General features: G+C 41.9%; 2 protein-coding genes across 14 annotated transcripts in view; one reads left to right on the top strand and one right to left on the bottom strand.

Annotated features, from left to right (window-relative positions):
* Window positions 1-3,043, bottom strand: part of ARL13B (ADP ribosylation factor like GTPase 13B) — a 52,873-nt gene extending 49,830 nt beyond the window's left edge. For 4 of the 11 annotated variants that reach the window (XM_030019993.1, XM_030019990.2, XM_030019992.2 and 1 more), the window contains exon 1: window positions 2,783-3,012. The gene's annotated coding sequence lies outside the window, so the exon portion shown is untranslated. Of the gene's footprint in view, window positions 1-2,173; window positions 2,213-2,348; window positions 2,472-2,782 lie in introns of those variants that run through there. The other 7 variants (XM_030019997.1, XM_030019999.2, XM_030020000.2 and 4 more) reach the window with 7 other exon arrangements.
* Window positions 3,044-3,499: 456 nt separating this feature from the next.
* Window positions 3,500-18,742, top strand: part of PROS1 (protein S) — a 35,736-nt gene continuing 20,493 nt past the window's right edge. Inside the window, exons 1-7 of one of the 3 annotated variants that reach the window (XR_003924277.2) lie at window positions 3,500-3,871; window positions 8,541-8,698; window positions 9,675-9,699; window positions 10,031-10,117; window positions 13,975-14,097; window positions 14,257-14,379; window positions 16,278-16,403. Coding sequence is in view for 2 of the 3 variants with exons in the window: in XM_030020227.2 (XP_029876087.1) it covers window positions 3,793-3,871; window positions 8,541-8,698; window positions 9,675-9,699; window positions 10,031-10,117; window positions 13,975-14,097; window positions 14,257-14,379; window positions 16,278-16,403 (721 nt within the window). In the remaining variant the exon portion in view is untranslated. Of the gene's footprint in view, window positions 3,872-3,893; window positions 4,453-8,540; window positions 8,699-9,674; window positions 9,700-10,030; window positions 10,118-13,974; window positions 14,098-14,256; window positions 14,380-16,277; window positions 16,404-18,742 lie in introns of those variants that run through there. The other 2 variants (XM_030020227.2, XM_030020228.2) reach the window with 2 other exon arrangements.

Here is an 18,742-nt window from a genome sequence, read left to right as displayed (position 1 = left end):
TCAGCAGCTTAGGTGAAAAAAACCCAACCAGATTCACATCAGAACAGCTGAGATGTAGACAGATATTCCCTACCGCTAACTTGCCTCCATGAGCAGATTAACTGAGAGTAGTAACACTGTGAATTACCACAGCAAGTTTCCTAAAGCTGTTTCTCAATTATTTTTTTTAAACAAAGACATTCCTTTCATATTTTAAATGCTAACTAACCTCAAACAAAGGTCATTTCAAATAATGCAGAAAAATGAATAATTAAAGATGATAACAACTTTCCAAAGTTGTCATCTCCCCAATTTAGACCAATAAAAGTAGAAAAAAAATTGAGGAACTATGCCTAGCAAACATATTTTTTCCCTAACAAACTATGATGGTCTAGATAATTTACACTGGTAGGAACTGGGAACTCCTCCTGATCTTATGAAGCTGCTGTATTCAAGGATGTCTTTGTGTGGATCTGCCATCATTCAGTGTCAGAAACAGGTCAGATTTCTTCCAGAGCAGAGACAACAGATACTCTTCAAATATTTATATTCCATTATACACGGCACCTGAGAATAGCCTCTCCACAGGAAAGTTTAGTGTATGAAGAACAGAGATGATCTTAAAAAGGACAGCAAGACGATTACAACTATTACAAATATTAAAATCAGGCTCTGACACATGCAAAATAAAAAAAAAAAATTAAAAAAATCCCACATGCAGTGGAATATGGTGTCTCAACCCACAAGCAAGCACCAACAAAGCTAACTTTGAGAACGTAGCTACACAAATTTTCACCTAGTTCTGCTGAAAAGCAAAATGTAACAGCTCACTGCACAATGCACTGACAAAAATGTAACATTTTTAGTGCCTGAGCATCATCACAGAACAATTTCCATCCCATGTTACACAGATTGTCTAGATTCGCAAATTTTCAAAAATTGCTCTAAAGCACAGATATGGCCCATAGCATTCAAATGGGATTCATGAGATGAAGAAAACTTGTTAAAGAGTGGAGAGGACGACTACATCATAGCAGAGGATTCTTGTTTAAATATGAAACCCTAAAGGGGGGTGGGTGGGAGGGAGGTGACAAATAAGATGAAAAACTTTCAAAATATGCCACTATAGGAGGGAAGGGCATTCAACACTGCTGAGAAAATTATGGTAGGGAGGCAAATTGCATTGTGTTATGCTATTTTGGAGAGACTTGATCTCTGAAATACATATGGAACATACTACATGTACTTTATGTGTTGCATTAACAACATTCAGAAGTTGTTCCAAATATTATATCTGTCAGCTTGAACTCTTTATGCTTGTTGAGGTGAAGCAAAACCAACAGGCCCACAAGCTCAGAAATAACATAAATCTGCGTAGTTAAGCCAGTATACCACTTAGGTCAGCACAAGTACCAAGGACTAAGAATGTCAAAAATCCCATTTTTAGGTAAGAGAACAGAAAAAGTGTACTACAGAGACTAAGAAAAACATGACAGATAACTGCATTAACTCTTAACGCTCTAGATTAAGATCAAGAGCTACTTAGCAGCCCGTATGTTATGTGATCCAAAGTACTGGGTACCAGCAAGTCCAACATCCAAAGTCATCTGATGAATAAGTTTATCTACTTCCGCATCAAAGAACAAAACAAGCACCTTTTACCCATTTCACTGTCAGAGTTTACATTAAGTGTTCTGCCTTTGGTAGAGGCTTTTATGGTAGAGAATTTTTTCAGTCGTACCAAGATCTCACTTTCTTTAAAACATAATTAAACAAGCCATTCAAAGCTGACCCTCCTCATAAAGTTTGTTTAACTTCTTACTGTGATGTTCCTTGCCTGACTTGTTTGAATTTTAGTTATAAGAACACAGTATTTTAGTTGTATTGCGTTATATTTTGAACGGCAAACCAAGTGACTGAGCAGTAAAGAAGGCATATTCAGCAAAAATCTGAACACCGTCCTCTCTGCCAAAATTGCAGTGTAGTTAACAGGTGCATTAAGTGCAAGCGACAACTGTAATGTCCTGAAAGACTGAGGCATACAAGTATTTGTGAGAAATAGCTCTAGGACCATCAGTTCTTCCGCGAAGAAAAGTTACTACAAGACTAGCAGTTCCAGTGAGTTTCCGCACTTCCCAGCCGCGCTCCTACCCTTCTTGTCTTTCCAAAAAAGAAGCACCCCTAAAATCCAGACCTTGGTTCAGGCAGGTTTCCTTCGCTTGTCTCTTCCACTCTGGGAGTACGGTTTTTGGTTTAAAAAAAATAAAAAATAATCAACATTTCAGAGAAAATCCACTCTCTGTTGCTTACAGACTCACACGCAGGCTGCCAAACACCCACAGCCCGAGGCTGCCATTGCGGAGACGCACCGAGGTGTTTTACGTGGCGAGACTGGAGCCGAGCCGGCAGAAACTCCATCTCCGCCGCCGCCGGCGAGCCGAGCAGGAGGCTCGGCCCGAGCCTGCCGGGGCGACCCCTCTCCACCGCGGCCACGTCACCCGCCAGCCCGCCCGGGAGCCGCCCCAGCCCTGCCGAGAGCAGCCGGGCCAGCTCCTGAGGCCGGCACCCCGCCGTACCGCCGGGCGCCCGAGCAGCCGCTCCGACCCCGAGCTCCCAGCCTCGCCCCTCTCCCGCGGCACCGCCGCCCACGGCGCTCCGGGAAAGACGGGCCCCGGCGGGGCCGGGCCGGGCCGGGGGGGTGAGCCGCACAACCAGCCGCCTCGCACCAACGGCCGCGGGAGCCGGCAGTGCGTCCCCCCGCCCCGGAGCCGCCGCCGCTGCCTGCGCGCCCGCCGGCACTTACCGGCCGCTCAGCGGCGGCGATGAGGCCGCGCAGTCCGAGCGCTAACGGCTCCGCGCTGCCCGCCCGCGCCCCAGGGGGCTCCGCGCCGCGCAGCCCGTCCCCGCCACGGCGGCGGCCAGCGAGACTGGCGCTGCCCCGGGAGGGCCGCGGCCGAACGCGGGGAGGGGGAGGGGGAGGGGGAGGCGGCGGCCGCGGCGCTCCGCTCGGCTCCGCCGCGCCGGGCCCGACGCGGCAGCTCCGGGGTCACGTGCCCGGCACCCCGCTCACACCAAACCGCTCATTGGCCGGAGCCGAGGTCTCCGAGGTGGTGGGGACGCGTAACCAGGCCGGTAGCCCCTGGTTACCGACAACGGGACAGAGGAAGGGACAAACTTGTGGGCGGCAGCGGAGAGCGAAGGCAGGCGACGCCAGCGCATGGGCGGAGAGGCGCGAGCGGGCAGGCCCGCGCCTAACCAATGGGAGCGGGCGGCTGCCCCGGTGCCGGCGGAGGATCAGCCAATCAGCTGTAGGGCGGCGAGGACGGCACGCTCCCCCCCCCAGTGCCCCCAGCCCGAAAGTAAACAACAGCGCGCGCGCCCGCGGCCGGCGCGGCCCTCTAGCCGGGCCCGCGTTGCGCCTCTCCCGCTGGTGCGGGGCCCTCCCTGGTTCGCGCCCTCCCGCTCGCTGTGCGCGGCGCGCCGGCAGCCGCCGCCGGGAGGATGCCCGCGGGCCGCCGCGTGCCCGGCCGCCGCCGCCGCCCCCCCGGGGCCGCCCCTCGGCGCGGCCCGGCCGCGGGTCAGGCGCCAGCCGCCCGCGTCCCGGCGGCGCTGCCCCCGGCGGCCTGCTGACGCTCCCGCAGGGCAAGGCTGCCCGGACGCGGCCCAGCCTCCAGCCCCCCCCCCCCCCCCCGCCCCGCTGCCCCTCCCTCCCGCCCCCAGAGGCTCTCCCGGCCCCGCCGCCCCGGCCGCCGCGCAGAGGAGCCGTCGCGCAGTCACGGCGCCGTGCCCGGTCCCGGCCGCCCCCCGGTAGCGATGAGGCCGCGGGGCAGGCGGTGTCTCCCGCTGCTGGCGGGCCTGGCGGTGGCCATCGCCCTGGCGGAGGCCGCGACCTGTGAGTGAGGCGAGGCGAGGCGGGGGGGGCCGGGAAGGCGAGTGGGGCCGGGACGCGCGGGCGGTGTCCGTTAGCGCCCCTCGCGCTCCCAGCCGCCCGTCCCTCAGCCCCGGGGGGCGCCGGGGGCGAGGGGCCCCGCGGCGAGCTGCCGACCCGCGGGCGTGGGGACGGGGTGCCGCAGGCGGCCGCCTCGGCACCGAGGCGAGGGTCGGCCCGGGACGGTGCGGTGGGGGCGGCCCTCCCCGCCGGCCCGGTGCATCGCGTCCTCCCTCCCCGGATAGGTGCCGCTGAGCCACCGCGTTGGTGGAGCGCCTTGACCCCGTCGGTTTTTGGCTGCTTTCTGGAAGCCAGCGGTTACTGTTGGGGCAGCCGAGCTGTAACTTGGGGCCGGTGGCGGCTCTGAAGCTGTTTGCGGCCGAAACGCAGCTCTGCGGCTCGGGGGAAAGCGTGCCTTCGATTAGCGCGTGATTTGCTTGGAAGGAAACCACTCGATAGATCACGGTCTCGGGAGAGTGGCATTATTGTGGAGTCCAGGCAAAGCGGCCCTGACTCTCTTGATAAGTTCAGACCTATCGGCCTAGGTAAGAACTACTCGCTCTCACATACAGATTGAAAAAAAAACAAACCACAAAACCAAAATCAAAATCAAAGCTTATGTCTTTGACATGGAAGTCTTTGAGCCTAGTAGTAAAAGACAACAACGGGTATCTGGAACAAGCGGAATTGCAGCTCAAAGTAAGCCTGTTTCTGACGTGTTTTACTAATGATTAAACAGGCAGAAGAAAAATCTAATGTTTACTATTCAGAGTTCTGTTTGAATGCTAGGGATTCTGACTGTGAAGGGAACGGCATGGAAGGATGAAAGTTCATTTTATAACTTATTTTTCAACAAGTCCTAAAAATAAATCTTCTAATAAATATTTCAGAATGTTCTTTTCTCCTGTTCTCATCACATTTTCTGTTCCATTTGTCTTCCCTACTGCATACCTTGTCAGTTTTCTCTTTCATGAACAGTGGGAAATTAGGACTTGTCCCACCCATGCAAAATTTCTGTGGTCCATGTGGTCTGGTTTCCTATCCCTGCCTCTGAACAATGCCAGGGATTTCTGGAACGAGCGGGTGGGGAGGAAGAAAAAACAGAAAGATCTTAATAATGCAGCTTGTACCATTCAATAATCATAAATGGAAGTTGCCTGCTAGTCTCAGTGCAGCTGCATTTGGTCCAACATCCAGTGAGGGACATGTGTTGGATAAGATAGATATGGAACAGGCAAACATTAGCAGTGGGTTGGCTTTATTTTGTTGGCTGCATAAAGCTTATGTCACTGATGAGCATTTTGGGAGTCTCTTGTCACTGGAATTATGGAGCTGATTGCAATATAACAGCTGTACAAACAAGATTATGTCACTTTCTACAGTGGCATCACATGTCCTTTTTATTCAGTCTGTGGGGTCTTCTGAGTTTCTGGGAGAGAGCACTAGTAGGCTACAACTGCTTTCCACAACTGGGATATTAGGTAAGCAGCTCTAAGCTATGTTTAACTAGCCTGCTTAAGGCAGGTTTATAGTTGCATCTGCAGTACAAAACAGCTGTAAGGAACAACTGAATCTCATCTTCTCCCCCCATTTTTTTTCCTTTTCAGTAGCATTACTTCTAAACAGGTGCCTGATGAGTAATCACTACACAGTGTCTGTACAACACCTACTGAAATCATAAGGCTATTGAATTTCATAAGGCTTCAGTGATAACCGAATGAAACACACCGAGTACGTTAAGGGTGAACTGTTGGTTTGGCAGGGTCAGAAGTGGGCTGGAGTTTCCTGTAATCAAACTGGCAGCAGCAGTCAGGATTGTTTTTTTTTTTTTTTTTTTTTAAATAGACGTCCTATCATAATGTTTGTAAGGAAAAAAACAGTTGAATAAATACACTACTAATTCTGTGCATGGGAATTGAAATATTTGCACTAAAAATACGAAATTTGCATTGAGTTACATGTTTTATTTAAACTCAAAAGTCATAGGAAATCAGCTTAGGATAAGGCTGAACTGCTGTGATGTAGGGGAAAAGACCTGTTTCCATTACCCTGCTGTACTGAAAACACGAGGTAGCCAGTTTTATCTGGTGTAATGTCCTCAAGAACATTGCACACGCTTGGAATTTTCTTGTGCTTTATTTACTGAAAAATTGTGTCAAAATGAGAATGATGTAGCTAAAGCTCAAAACAAGATTGTCTAAAGTCAGCTGTGAATTGGGCCTCATCTACACCACAGAGCCTCTGCCCCAAAGCTATGTCAGCATGCTTGTGCTGGTAGAAATCTCCAGCGTAAACAAAATCAGCAGGTGCAATGCACAATTTTACTACTTTGTTGTTGCTCCTTTTGCCTCAGAACAGATGGACTTTCTATATCCTTCTTATTAGTCTGCTTTTATGTAATGACAAATGCAGCCATTTACCCAAGTTAATTAAAATGACACTGCTAGCAGCAGTTGGTGATAAATAAACAATCAAAATGTTTTTCTAGGTATGCTTTCCAGTGTGGTTAGGGCTCAGAAGAGCTCTCATAAGGTCCTTCTTGTCCTGTCATCTCGCTGTGCTTTTTGCCAGTCTCTCAGCAGGCCATATGTTAGTGATGGGCTCATTGATTGAGAGAGAAGGTCTGGGAGATCCACAGTCGAAGCAGCTTCCAATTCATTTCTCCTCCTAACTGCTGTATGAAGGATACGTAAAAAACAGAGAATGCAAATCCAGCTCTTTAAATACATTGTTAACAACCCTAGAGATGTACTTAGGGCGTACCTTAAGGTTTGTGAAAGTGGAAAACAGTGGAAGACGAAAGCAGGCTTGAATCACTTCTTTTGTGCCAAGAATTTCTAGAAATGGGGGCCCAGAAAGGAAGATAAGACTTTTCTTCGAGCAGTTTCTTTGAGGATCAGTCTTCACCTTACAGAGTTCTTTCCATTCTCCAGTAAGACCACCATGTAGATCAAAATGTATATAAAAAGAAATGAATCCTCAAATACCAGGCTGCTGCCTGCTCATATACTTATTAGGGGGAAAAGCACAAGCTGACTTCTCCTCCTTGCATTTCTAAGCAACTTGCTGGTTGCTCTCCGAGATAAAGGTGTGCTTCAAAACTTTGGAGATATGCTGTAGTACGTCCACCTTATGCTCAGGAAGTCTTACCTATTGCCTTACCAGAGTGGAAGCAGATAGATGAGTTTGGAGTTACAAGCTTATCCCACATCATTGAATACATTTAGGATGCTGTAACAGGAAGGTTTCTTCAGGTCATCATCCAATGTTGCAGCACTTCAGAGTGCTTCAGCTGTGTTCCCTATCACTGATAGGGACCTTTAAGTAACGTGTTTAGGATGGTACAGTTTTAGTTACATCTAAAAGGTATTCTCGCTTCAGGTTCTGGGCCTCATTAGCTGCTCTTTCTAATAAGCCATCTAAGTTTTTTACTTTCCCATTAGTCCACAGACATTGGGAGGCTGTTCTCTCACATTTGACTGCTGGCATGTCTCATAAAGGTGCTCAGGGTTTGAGGTATTACGTGCTCATGAACAGTACTGAATTGACTATGTCTGCTTGAATTGATCTTCTTTGTAGACTAGTGATGAATATGTATGCACACCATATCTGGTTTGCACTGCAGGTGTCATGACCCTCACACAGTTGTGCTAGTCTGAGAGGTTAAGTTGTGCAAAGACTGATAAAAGAAGGGCAGGTGTGTAGAAGTGTGGTGCTCTCTAGTTAACACGTCAGCCATGCTCTTTAATCCTATCAGCTGGACTTTTTCCAATTAGGCTCATCCATTTTTCTTAGTCACAAGGTATGTCCAAAGCCTAAACTAACAAGGCAGTCTAATTTAGTTGCTGTTCCTGTAGGGTTGTGTGCTCTACAGAGAATATGGAAGCAAACAAACTTCTTTTGTTTTTAATATAATTTCTCAATTCACTTGTTTGTTCACCATTTGTGTAAAAGTCAATAAAATGACAATGAGAAGATACGTGAAGATTAAGTAATGACACATAACATGATGGATCTGAAATACAACAATTAAGTAGGTTTGTGTTTTATCTTGGTAAATGTGAATGTAGGTAGGTTGTCTGCCTTGATATTTCTCAGGATATCATTCTCACCTTTTACTTTGTCTTGTTCTTTACAGTTCTGAAAAATAAAATAACATTTCTGTTAATTACATATAACAGGTAGCCTGATTTTATAAGACACATTTTTGGTCTCACGTAAGTTAATTAGGATCAGAATATTTACTCTTAGATCACTGAAACAGGTAATATAAAAGGCTTCACAGCTTTTTTTCCACTTTTTGGTCACGTATCTCAGTTTGTATTATCCATAGCTAAAAAAAACCAAAAAAATCTTGACCTGAATATGACATTTAAATTATGCTTCAGACATAGCATTGCACAAACTTTTTTTTGGTGACTCAGGATTTTTTTGGTCAGAAACAGCTACCCCACATACAGAAAACAGAATTCTAGGATTTCTTGCCCACATTTTCCAAAATGATAGCAAACAGCAACTCCTGGCTAAGCATTTAATTCAGATTTTTGTTAGATTCTCATATTTGTTCAGTGCTTACAGCGTTTTTCAGCTGTTAAAAAATAAATAACAACAGAGCTCCTTTGTTTCTACAAAGTTTTATCCCAGCAGTATGCCTCTCAGTTCCTGTTGAGGAAACGTCGAGCAAATTCTTTTATGGAAGAAAGTAAGAAGGGAAATCTAGAAAGAGAGTGCATTGAAGAATTATGCAATAAGGAAGAAGCCAGGGAAATCTTTGAAAATAATCCTGAAACTGTAAGTATCTGATGAATATCTATGAGGTAGGTAGTAGTTCTTTGCAGAGGGAAAGCTAGAAGTCCATAGAATTCACACTGCAAAGCTAAAAGAACCCCACTATGCAGACCAAGAACTGGTTTGAAATTCTTTTTTGTAAAGAACATGCACAATTAATAATGAAGACTGTATAAGCAAAGAGAATAGTTGAGTAGATATTATTTTAATTCCCAGTATGGATCACCAGTTTTAGACCACAGTTGTCTGCAAGCATTCCATGTGGGGAAACTGTTGGCTTCAATTAAAATTTTACACAGAGGATGCATGGCAGTGCAGCCCTTTTAATGAAGGGATTGGACATACTACTGTGAGCTTTTTTCCTAGTGGAGAGAACTCTGTTCCTCAGTTCATTCCCACTGCCCATTATTTAGTATTAGGTATATTTTATTCAACTTTTTTTTTTTTATTCAACTTTTTGTTTTTAAAAATTTCTGGTTTAGTAACAGTTTTCATGTTATTTGGAATGAATTGCATATGAGATGTTCAACCTATGCCAGGGTTTTTGTTTATTTTAGGCTGAAAAAGGGAAATAAAGGAGGCTGCTCTGCATCCAATAGCAACATTGGGCAAGATCGTCTCATTTAAAGAGACAATTTTCAAAGTAATTTTGACACCCAATTCATTTTCATTGCTTTCACTTTGAAAGTGTCCAGTTCAGTGCAGTATCTTAATCTCTCCAATGAGTCTTGTGTTTATTAAATCATCTGCTGTCTTAGCCTAAACAACAGTGATGCAGAAAACTTGGTCTATATTCTATGAGTCAAAGTGACTTTTTCTTTTTTGCTTCTTTTGTAGTTAACAAAATATATAGTACCAATATATTTTTTGGTACAATATATAGTACCAATATATTTTAGAACATATTCAGTGATATATTTTGCTGTAATTCTATCTACCTTAATTTTTCTTACTCTTTATTTTTCTTTTCTTTCTGCAGGAGTATTTTTATCCCAAATATTTAAGTAAGTACAAAAAATCTGAACATCTCTGGTATATCATTCACTGGTCTTCTTATTTGGCTAATACTAGTTTAGTTATTCTGCTCATAGCGCTTGAATGATTTCCATGCTGGTTGTAATGCGTAGTAGCTCATAGGCAGTTCTGTGTGCTTAGATCCTAGCAGAGGCACTCGGAAGGTTGGTCTGTGATCAGCTGTCCTTAATATGCCCAGACAAGTTTTCTAATTCAAGCTGTGAGAACACAGTCTTTGAAGATGCTATGCATAAGCTGTTGTAATTTCAGTCTAAATGAGTGTTTGTATCATAAGCAGATTGTGTGGGTTTGCATTTGCAGGCTGCCTTGCCTCCCATCGAGCAGGGATTTTCAGGGTTACAGCAGTTACTCCAGATTCTCCAGCTGACCTGAGGGCTTGTGTCAACGGTAAGTGCTGCTGTTACTTTACCTAATGCACTCAGATCTAAGAACACATGCATACGTGGCTAGAAGGCAGTTCATATAGGCAGGAAAAGAGACAAATCTCCATTTAACTCAGGCAAACTCAATAATCTAAAACAGAAATTGACAAAAAATATTAGGTGAGACATGGCATTTTCAGAGCAAGCTGTGTAAGTGACTTTTTAACTTTATAAAGCATGCTGGAAAGTAAACATAATTAACTGCAAAATGGAAGGCAGAATTCTTCTAGAAACATAGAAACATCCTACACCAACCCACTGATGCTCCCTAGTATGTCCTCTGTACTCTACCATGTTTTTAATAGTTATGCCTGACTCTTTGCATCTAGCAAGTCCTGTTCTGTCAGTTAAGGGAAGAGACCATCTGGTTAATTCTCCTTTCTACCACTCTTTGGCCCATAGTTACACTGTAGCCCTTCACGAAGTGGATGACATTACCAGATGAAAAATTCAAATATTAGCTGGAAGACATAGTCATTGACTCCAGACACAAGAAGGTCACAAAGCATGAAACTTGTGATGTTGCTGAAATATTTTATTTTCTATGCCTATACTTTGATAAGTCCAGTGTGAATTGTGTTTTTTTCTAGTAAATTCACAGGAAGCAATCTGTACCATATGCTCTACTTGTCACAGTAGAAACTTCTCTCTAAACATCTTAAACTTTTACAGCCCAGTTACATCAAAGAAGCTTTCAGTTAGTTTGAATAGGAATACTTACCCTTAACCATCTGACACTCTTTTTCTCATTGAAAGCAACAGAAGGCAAAAAAAACCCCTAATAATTACAGTGCACATGGTCATGGGTGAACGTATTTTCCAGATCACTTGGCCAACGTGACTGCTGTCACAAACTAAAATGTACTCCCATTCATATCACTCTTTCTCACTCTCATTAGAGGTCCTGGGAGGAAAGGATTTAGCAGAGTTGTGTGAATGTGCAGTGTTTCTGTATTACCCAGTGAAAACAACTAGTTTAGTTGATAGTCATTGTATTTCTCCATTTGGGTTCCCATTATAAAATCAAATTAAATAAACTGTTACTATTGGTCAGTTACCAGGATAAAGAAGAAATAAAGTGAGTATGCATGAAGTTTTCAAGTGTTTCTAAGGCTCAAATGTTCAATGAAATTTATGCACATTTCCACTGCTGAGAAAGTGGAATTTAAAATTCGCATTAAAACTACATAACATTTTTTTAAAATGTGTTTTCATTGAGACAAAGATTTTGTGATACTGATATCAACATTTTTTTTAAATTTTAAAAGTTTTGTCTTTCTGAACTTATCAATCCAAATTGTCTTGATACTGTCAAAATGAAAATCCAATTTTCCTAATGAGAAATAATTGAATAATTATAGGAATTAGTTTATAATAATACGGTAACTAGTTTGAATCTCAAGCTGAAAAAAATCAAGGAATAAAAATAACAATGCAAACAGAATTGAAAAATTATATCATTGTTTTCAGATTTGTCCAAATGACTGATTTCAGAACACAAATGAACACACATTTTAAAGACACACATTTCTTGATAAAGATTTACAAAAATCTGTGAATATATTGACTTTTTAATCCCCATCTAGAAAGGAAAAGGAAAATTTTCACAGGAATAGAAGACCCTTTCTCATACTTTTCTATTCCAAGCAGGTATCTAAGCTGTATCTTTAAGTCCCTAAACATCTGTATCCCATAAATCTGCATACTTAATTGCTTTTGAAAATAAACACTTAAAAAATCCCTACATTTACATCTATCCAGCTCACCATGACACATCTGATGGGTACCAAAGCATCTGAGTCACAGAGGATACAGGTACCACAATGCATTTCTTGCCACCTACTCTTTCTGTTGCAGGTGGAGTATATCTTCTGATATTTAGTTGTTGTCACAAATGTTTATCAAAAAGCATTGCTGGGTAGTAGGTCAGAAGGCACTGTGAACTGGGAAAAGAGGAACACTAGGCCCGCTTTTAGAACAAATGGCTGCTACATTACTCTTCCTGTAGTGGCATCTTAATCATTCATTTGTGGACATAACCTCTTTGTCCATCCAGTCCTATCCATCTTTTCCTGTCTTCTTCCTCTAGTGTATTTCACCAGTTCTCCTTTTTTCATTCATTGGTTTCCTCAATTTCCTTGCTCTTTATATCCTTAATTCACCTCATTCCATCTCCTCATGTTTCATGCTGCCAACCCAACCCATCTTCTCTCAGTTCAGACTCTCACAAGCCCTCACTGCCTTTTGCTTAGAAACATTTAGTCAAGTTTGTTCCCCAGTTGCACGCTCTGAGGGTGCCTTCCACATCTATCACATATGAAGCGCTTTGCTCATACCAACCTTAGTTCACACACTTGTTCCTGGACCTACAAAAGCAGTAAATAATCAAAAAAGAGAAAAAAAAATGTAGGGAGTTCTAGAACTTACATTTGGAAATTGCTGTGAAGGATCCATACATAAACCCCATTCCTTTTATTTCTTCTGTACAATTTCTTCTGTCAGTCTGCAACTGGAGTCCCTTGGTCTGCACTATGAATACTACATGACATGCAGCACCTATTCTAGATGTGCGCTGTAGTTTTGGAGCTTGGCTGGCCTCTGGGCTTTTGGATTTACTTGCAGCAGAATTTAATTAGAAGTAGATTTAATTGACATATATACTAACACAGATTTTGTTAAGCTTTCTTAGTCACAGAAGGCTGAACTTATAATTCTGTGGGGCTCAGTTCTTTAGTTCCTTTGAGTGAAGTAAGAAACATTTAAGATATCCAATGAGGCCTATGTACAGAATTTTAGCAAGTTTCAGTCTTCAGGAACACTTGCCTTTTATTCCACTTTTTTGAATCTGAACAGCAGTAAATGCTTTCTTCTTTTCATTCTGCTATCTGTTTTTTAGGATGCTACTTTTTTTTTAAAAGCATGCCTCAGAATGATATTCCAGAGCTTTACAAGAACATAACTTTAAAGTAGAAACAATGTATTTGTCATGTTTGGAGGCCTGCAGATAAATAATCCAGAAGCTACCAGCATATTCAAGAGACACAAATAGAATGATGCCTTATGTGGTATGCTGATGTAAGATTATGAAAATGGTGGCAAAAGTTAAAAGGACTTTATGTATTTTGGTTAGAGAAAAAAAGGCAGTGAATTCTGTGTTCTCTGCCCCAATCTATGTATTTTGAGCCTTGCTTTCTGAGATCTTGCTAGCATGTATAAAGAGTCTTCAGTTGCTCTTTACAATGCAAATTTGTTTGTCATTGATTTATAAGAGGTGACAGTATTAGACACTGATGCATCCAGTCTACCCGCAGGACCTGGACAGCCAAGGCAACCTGAGGTGTTAGTTTCTCTGTAAATGTGACCCTCCTTGAACAGAGAAACTGATCTCTGTAAATCTTGAATTCTTGGTGTTCTTAAAACATTGTTACTTCTAGTGAAATTTGTGGTAATATGATGGCACAGAGCACTGTTCTTTAAAAAGTGAAATACATCCTTAAAACGTAATGAAAATAGTATCAGGTCTGTGTTTGGTCACATCTTGCAGGGATTAACATGTCTTAGTGAGGAGTCATTTGTTTTCTAGTTGTTTTCCGTCTGAAAACAGAAAAAGTACTGGTGGCTTTGTTTTTTCTCAGTCAGCTGCAAATTCTTGCTGACAGAATTAGTAGCAAGGTGGTTGTATGGGTACTTGATGTTATGCATTAAGCCCTTTCCTATTTCATGAAAGGTACCTGTGGGAAGAGAAGAAGAAAGACTAAACTGATCCTTGAGAAAAAAAAGACAAACAGATAACAAGTATTCCCAATGTTTTCCATCCCACAGAAATCTCAAATCAGTGTAGCCCTCTGCCGTGCCATAAAGATGGATATAAGGATTGCATAGATGGACAAGCCAAATATACATGTGTCTGTAAACCAGGATGGCAAGGAGAGAAATGTGAAGAAGGTATAGTCTCTAATCTCATTATGATGTTAGCTCTCAGGAACACTATTATAGTTCTGCTATTATTGAATAGTATCAGATCTTTAAGTATACCTACCCTCACACAGTTGGTCAATGAATGCCTTCCCCTCAGCAGAGATTTTTATTTTGTTTTCCTTCTAGATATAAATGAATGTGAAGACATAAATGGAGGTTGTAGCCAACGCTGTTCTAATTTACCTGGAAGCTACCGTTGTTTATGTGAAGACGGCTACTTCATGCATTCAAATAAACGGGATTGCGGAGGTAGGAAGTGAGACTTAAGGAGAACATCATTAAATGACAGTACATTGCCTGTTGACTAGAGAGGGGAAGGAATTTAGTCCAGTAGTTCCATAAATGCTCTAAGTCAGCAGAAGCTTGTATTGCCTCTGAAAGATGCAGTCCTGCTTCAGCTTGGCTACTCGTTCCACCTGCAGCCTTACACCACTGCAAGCATTTGGGCAACCATACAGTGAACCAGATCGAGGAACTGAGGTGGGTTGAAACCAATTCAGGAAAAAAAAAAAAAAAAAAGAACTAAAAAAAAAAGAGAGAGGCTATAGATTAGATTTTGCTTCATTACTAGAGCTCCATAAAGCTTGTTTTGGTCACTAACCAGTTTCACGTACCTTTTAAGCATGCTGAAACAAGAATCTAGAGTGGTGCAATCAGCTAATATTGTTACCACGGAAATCCTGTCTGGTAAACACTGGTTTAGGCTGAATCACTCCTAATTAGTGATGCTGCTCTTTTGGGAGTTTGAAGTTCATTAGAGAAGAAACTATTAATGAATCTGAAAATGCTCTTAGTGGAGAGAAAGATTCGTCTTTTATTCACCCAGCATAATTTTTTTTCTGTACATGCTTGTGTCTGTTATTGTTGGCCATAACCTACGTGCTTCATTCCATTCCAGAAAAAGACTATGTATTGACATAATTAGCAATTCTTACTGCATAGTTAGAAAAAAATACTACCTCATTCCATTTTAATGTCATATTTTATTGCTGAACTATGACAACAGTTTTGGTTAATGTCAAATAATTTAAGAGGACAGACTTGAGGGCCATCTCCCACTGTCACGTCCTTTAGTCTGTATATTATCGTGAATGAATAATTTCCAGAGAAATTCCAGAAGAACAGAAGATTGCTGTTTTGTCAAAAAGGGCAAGCAGATAAATTGGTTAGAATCTCTGTAATTCTTGGAAAGATACTGAAAAAGCTGGTTAAAAAATAATCAAAAGATAAAAATACACTAATATACCTTAGTACCTAGAGTACTAGTTTGGTCATTTGATAAAGCAGATTTAAGTTCATTACATCCAACTACAGAATTATACACCTAGGAATTTGGAGTACACACAGTAACTGTAGAAAAGTAGGCCAAATTCAGGACAGCTTTGACTTAAAAAATGTTTTGGAAGTCCTAGCAAGCTGGTGCCAGAATCTATTCTCCCTGTACAGCACCATTTCCACAACTACTACAAAACCACAGAGAAAACTAAAATGATCCCTGCACATACAAGTGGGAATTGAAGTACTACCAGGGATCTGATATTTTTCTGTCTACAAGACATTTAGTAAGATTGATACTATATGCTGCATCCAGTTGTCACATCTGCATTTTGAAAATGACATTGAAAAATTGGAAACAACATAGAAGATAGACACGAAAATGGTTGAGGGATGGAGAGACAGCAAGGGACTTGAACACCTGTCAGCATAGCCAATTAAAAGACGATTGTGACATGAATTGATTGTAGCATGTAAGAAACTCTGATAGGATTATCTCTTGTCTTTCTGGATGTCTTTTTCTAAGATAGGATTTTATTATGCAGTCTGGTTTAGCTTATAGGAAATTTGCAGACTCTTTCTCTCTATGCCTTCATGGAAGTGCATCCCTTTTCCTGTTATCCACAGAACACATGAAAGCATGAGAAAGGTAGGCAGGCAGAGAATTCATTTTTCACTGAGGGCATGCAGAATTGCCTTTTAGAGACCTCTGGAAATCTTTACGGCTATAGCTATAGTCTGCTATGAAAGCATGGTAGACCTAGCAAGAAAAAGCCAGTTTGCCAGCCTCACTCAGTTTGCACAGTTTTGGATAGGGTTAGGAAGAAAATGGTGCACAAGAGACAAGTTTAATAACTTGTTTGTATTTCTAGATATAAATGAATGTGTGTTACATCCGAATATCTGTGGGACAGCCATCTGTAAAAACACCCTGGGGAAATATGAATGTGAATGTGCAGAAGGCTACACATATAATTCAACTTCCAAGAACTGTGAAGGTAGGCCTTTCTCCTCCCCTGCTCCCTGGCTTTTTTCTTTTTTTAATCCACTGCTATACCAAACTCCAGCATCTCATCTAGTGGTGTACTTATTAATCTTCATACTGTTTATTACAATATGACTCAATTGTTTGTTCTTTCAGAGGTTCAGTCAGGCTATATTACATGTAGTGTATACAGTTGCAATGACTTACTCCCAGACTTTGGAGGGTTTTGCGGTATACTCGGGTGTTCTGCTCTTTGCCAGATAACTTTCTCAGTTCATGGGAGCTCTCCTGTCCCACTGTAGAGAGGACTTTCTGTCCAAGCTCTCAAACCAGCTAGCATATTTCTTTCAGATAACTTGGAGCAAAGTGTTGAGGATCTGCACATTAGTAGAGTGTCTTGTGCCTTGTTTTTAAGCATCATTACAGTTATAAGGATGGAATATTTGATGTCAATCAGTTCAATATATATCCCTAACTCAAGACAAGCTATAGCAAAAGCAATTAAAAGTACTTATTTGGCAGTTCCAAACTGGGCAAGACGGTTAGGAAGATTTATAAAGAGATAATCACCAGAAATGAAAACCGTACTTAAAAACTTAAAAAAACTTGTCTTTATCCATCTGATAGGCTGTTTAGGTGCTTATTTAGTTCTCATGGCCAGGGGCTCAGTCTCTGTCCTTTATATGTCCTTAGATCTCAGATATTGGAAAGAGCTTTTCACTGGGGTCATTGAATTCCATTTAAAATAACATCCGTCTAATCCTTCCTTAGGGTATCTAGTTATGCTAGAAAATAACGGCGTTAAAGTGAGCTGATCTCCATTCTAGGCTGAAAATGGCAGCATGGCAGTTGTATAGAAGATTTTTTATAAAGACCCCACATTTAAAATAAAAATGTTCTTAAATGTCCAGAAAAGGACCTATGAAAAAAGGAGTTGCACCAAAAGAATCTTTCCTCAGGACTATTCTTTTCTGAAATGAAAATCTGGAAGAAAGAATTTCAAAACAAAGTTCTGTAACAATTATAGTAAAATTGAGAAGTACTGACAGCTAGCAGTAAAGCAGCAAGAAGCCATTCATACACAGACCATCATAAAATAACTTTTTCAAGTATTGAAAGTATTTGTGTAATTTTCCTAGAATGTATTTTATTTCTCTCTACTTGTTAAAGTTTCTGTTTAGTACACACATCAGAAATTAAATTTCAGTTGTAGAAGTGATATATAAGCTCTTAGAGTTTTACTATGAAGAGGAATTTTCTACATGGCCATTTTAAGAAAAATACATCTGTGACTGATTTTTAAATGCTGCCTTTATGTTATTGCTCAAAAGGACACAAAACTAGCTTCTTGCTGGCTATGAATCTTTTGCTCCGTGGCTTTTTGTGCAGCTTTTTTGTGACAAAGCTTTGCGTAGTGGCAATGATGACATATTCAGGTGTCTGCTCCTTGTCCAGTTACTACGGGATTAAAATGTTACTGACAATTTTGTGTCCCTGCGTGCACTGAAATGAGAAAAACTTCACAGTCATTAATCTAATTCTTGCTCCTCTTAGTCCTTTTTGCAGAAACATGGGTTGCATCAAATTGAATTTAAGTATTGTTTTTTCTTCTGAAACATGGATTCCGGAAGGTTGCAAGATGAGGACATTAAAACGAGCAAAGTCTTACCTCCTAGAAGGAAGATTACGCTGCTAAGCTTTCAGACCTTGTTGTAACCACATTAAATGAGTCACCAAATCCTGTCTAAGGACAGGATTGTGCAGACTGACAGGAATGTAGCCTTACAGAAATACTAAATGACATTAGCTTTTCATTGTCATATTGCGTGTAGGTGGCCAAATTAAATTATGCTTATTAGAAAAATCAAATTTACATACATTTATGCACAACTATCTCTGTGATGACAGATCCAATTAGAGTGGAATAGAAGAGAGAGAGTTTGGGGGTTTTTTTCCTTACCCATTCCTAGGAGAATGTTGCTACAGTTCTTCATCCCCACCTTTTGGGAGACACTATCAGTGGAAGATATCTGTACAGTCCAGTCTTTGTTTCATAGAAGCCATGCAATTTTATATGCAGAATTTGATTACCTTCTTCTCACCACCTTTGCAATTTCAAACACCTTGCCAAAAGAAGGGGTAGTGGGAATGAGTAAGTATGCTTATTGTGCTAGAGGGATCTGTCTTGCAGTCAGTACTGAGGGGACAAACCAAGCTGAACCGGTATTTTAAAGAATGACCTAAGTTTTGGCATGTCTTTCCCCATATTCTTCCTTCTCTGAAGGGGGAAATTCTCTTAAAAAAGTGACTGAACCAGTTAATCAAACAGCACAGAGTATGTCTGTATTTCAG

The sequence above is a fragment of the Aquila chrysaetos genome, chromosome 7, assembly GCF_900496995.4.
Source record: "Aquila chrysaetos chrysaetos chromosome 7, bAquChr1.4, whole genome shotgun sequence".
NCBI classification, from domain to species: Eukaryota; Metazoa; Chordata; class Aves; order Accipitriformes; family Accipitridae; genus Aquila; species Aquila chrysaetos.
This window is presented reverse-complemented; position numbering and strand designations above follow the sequence as displayed.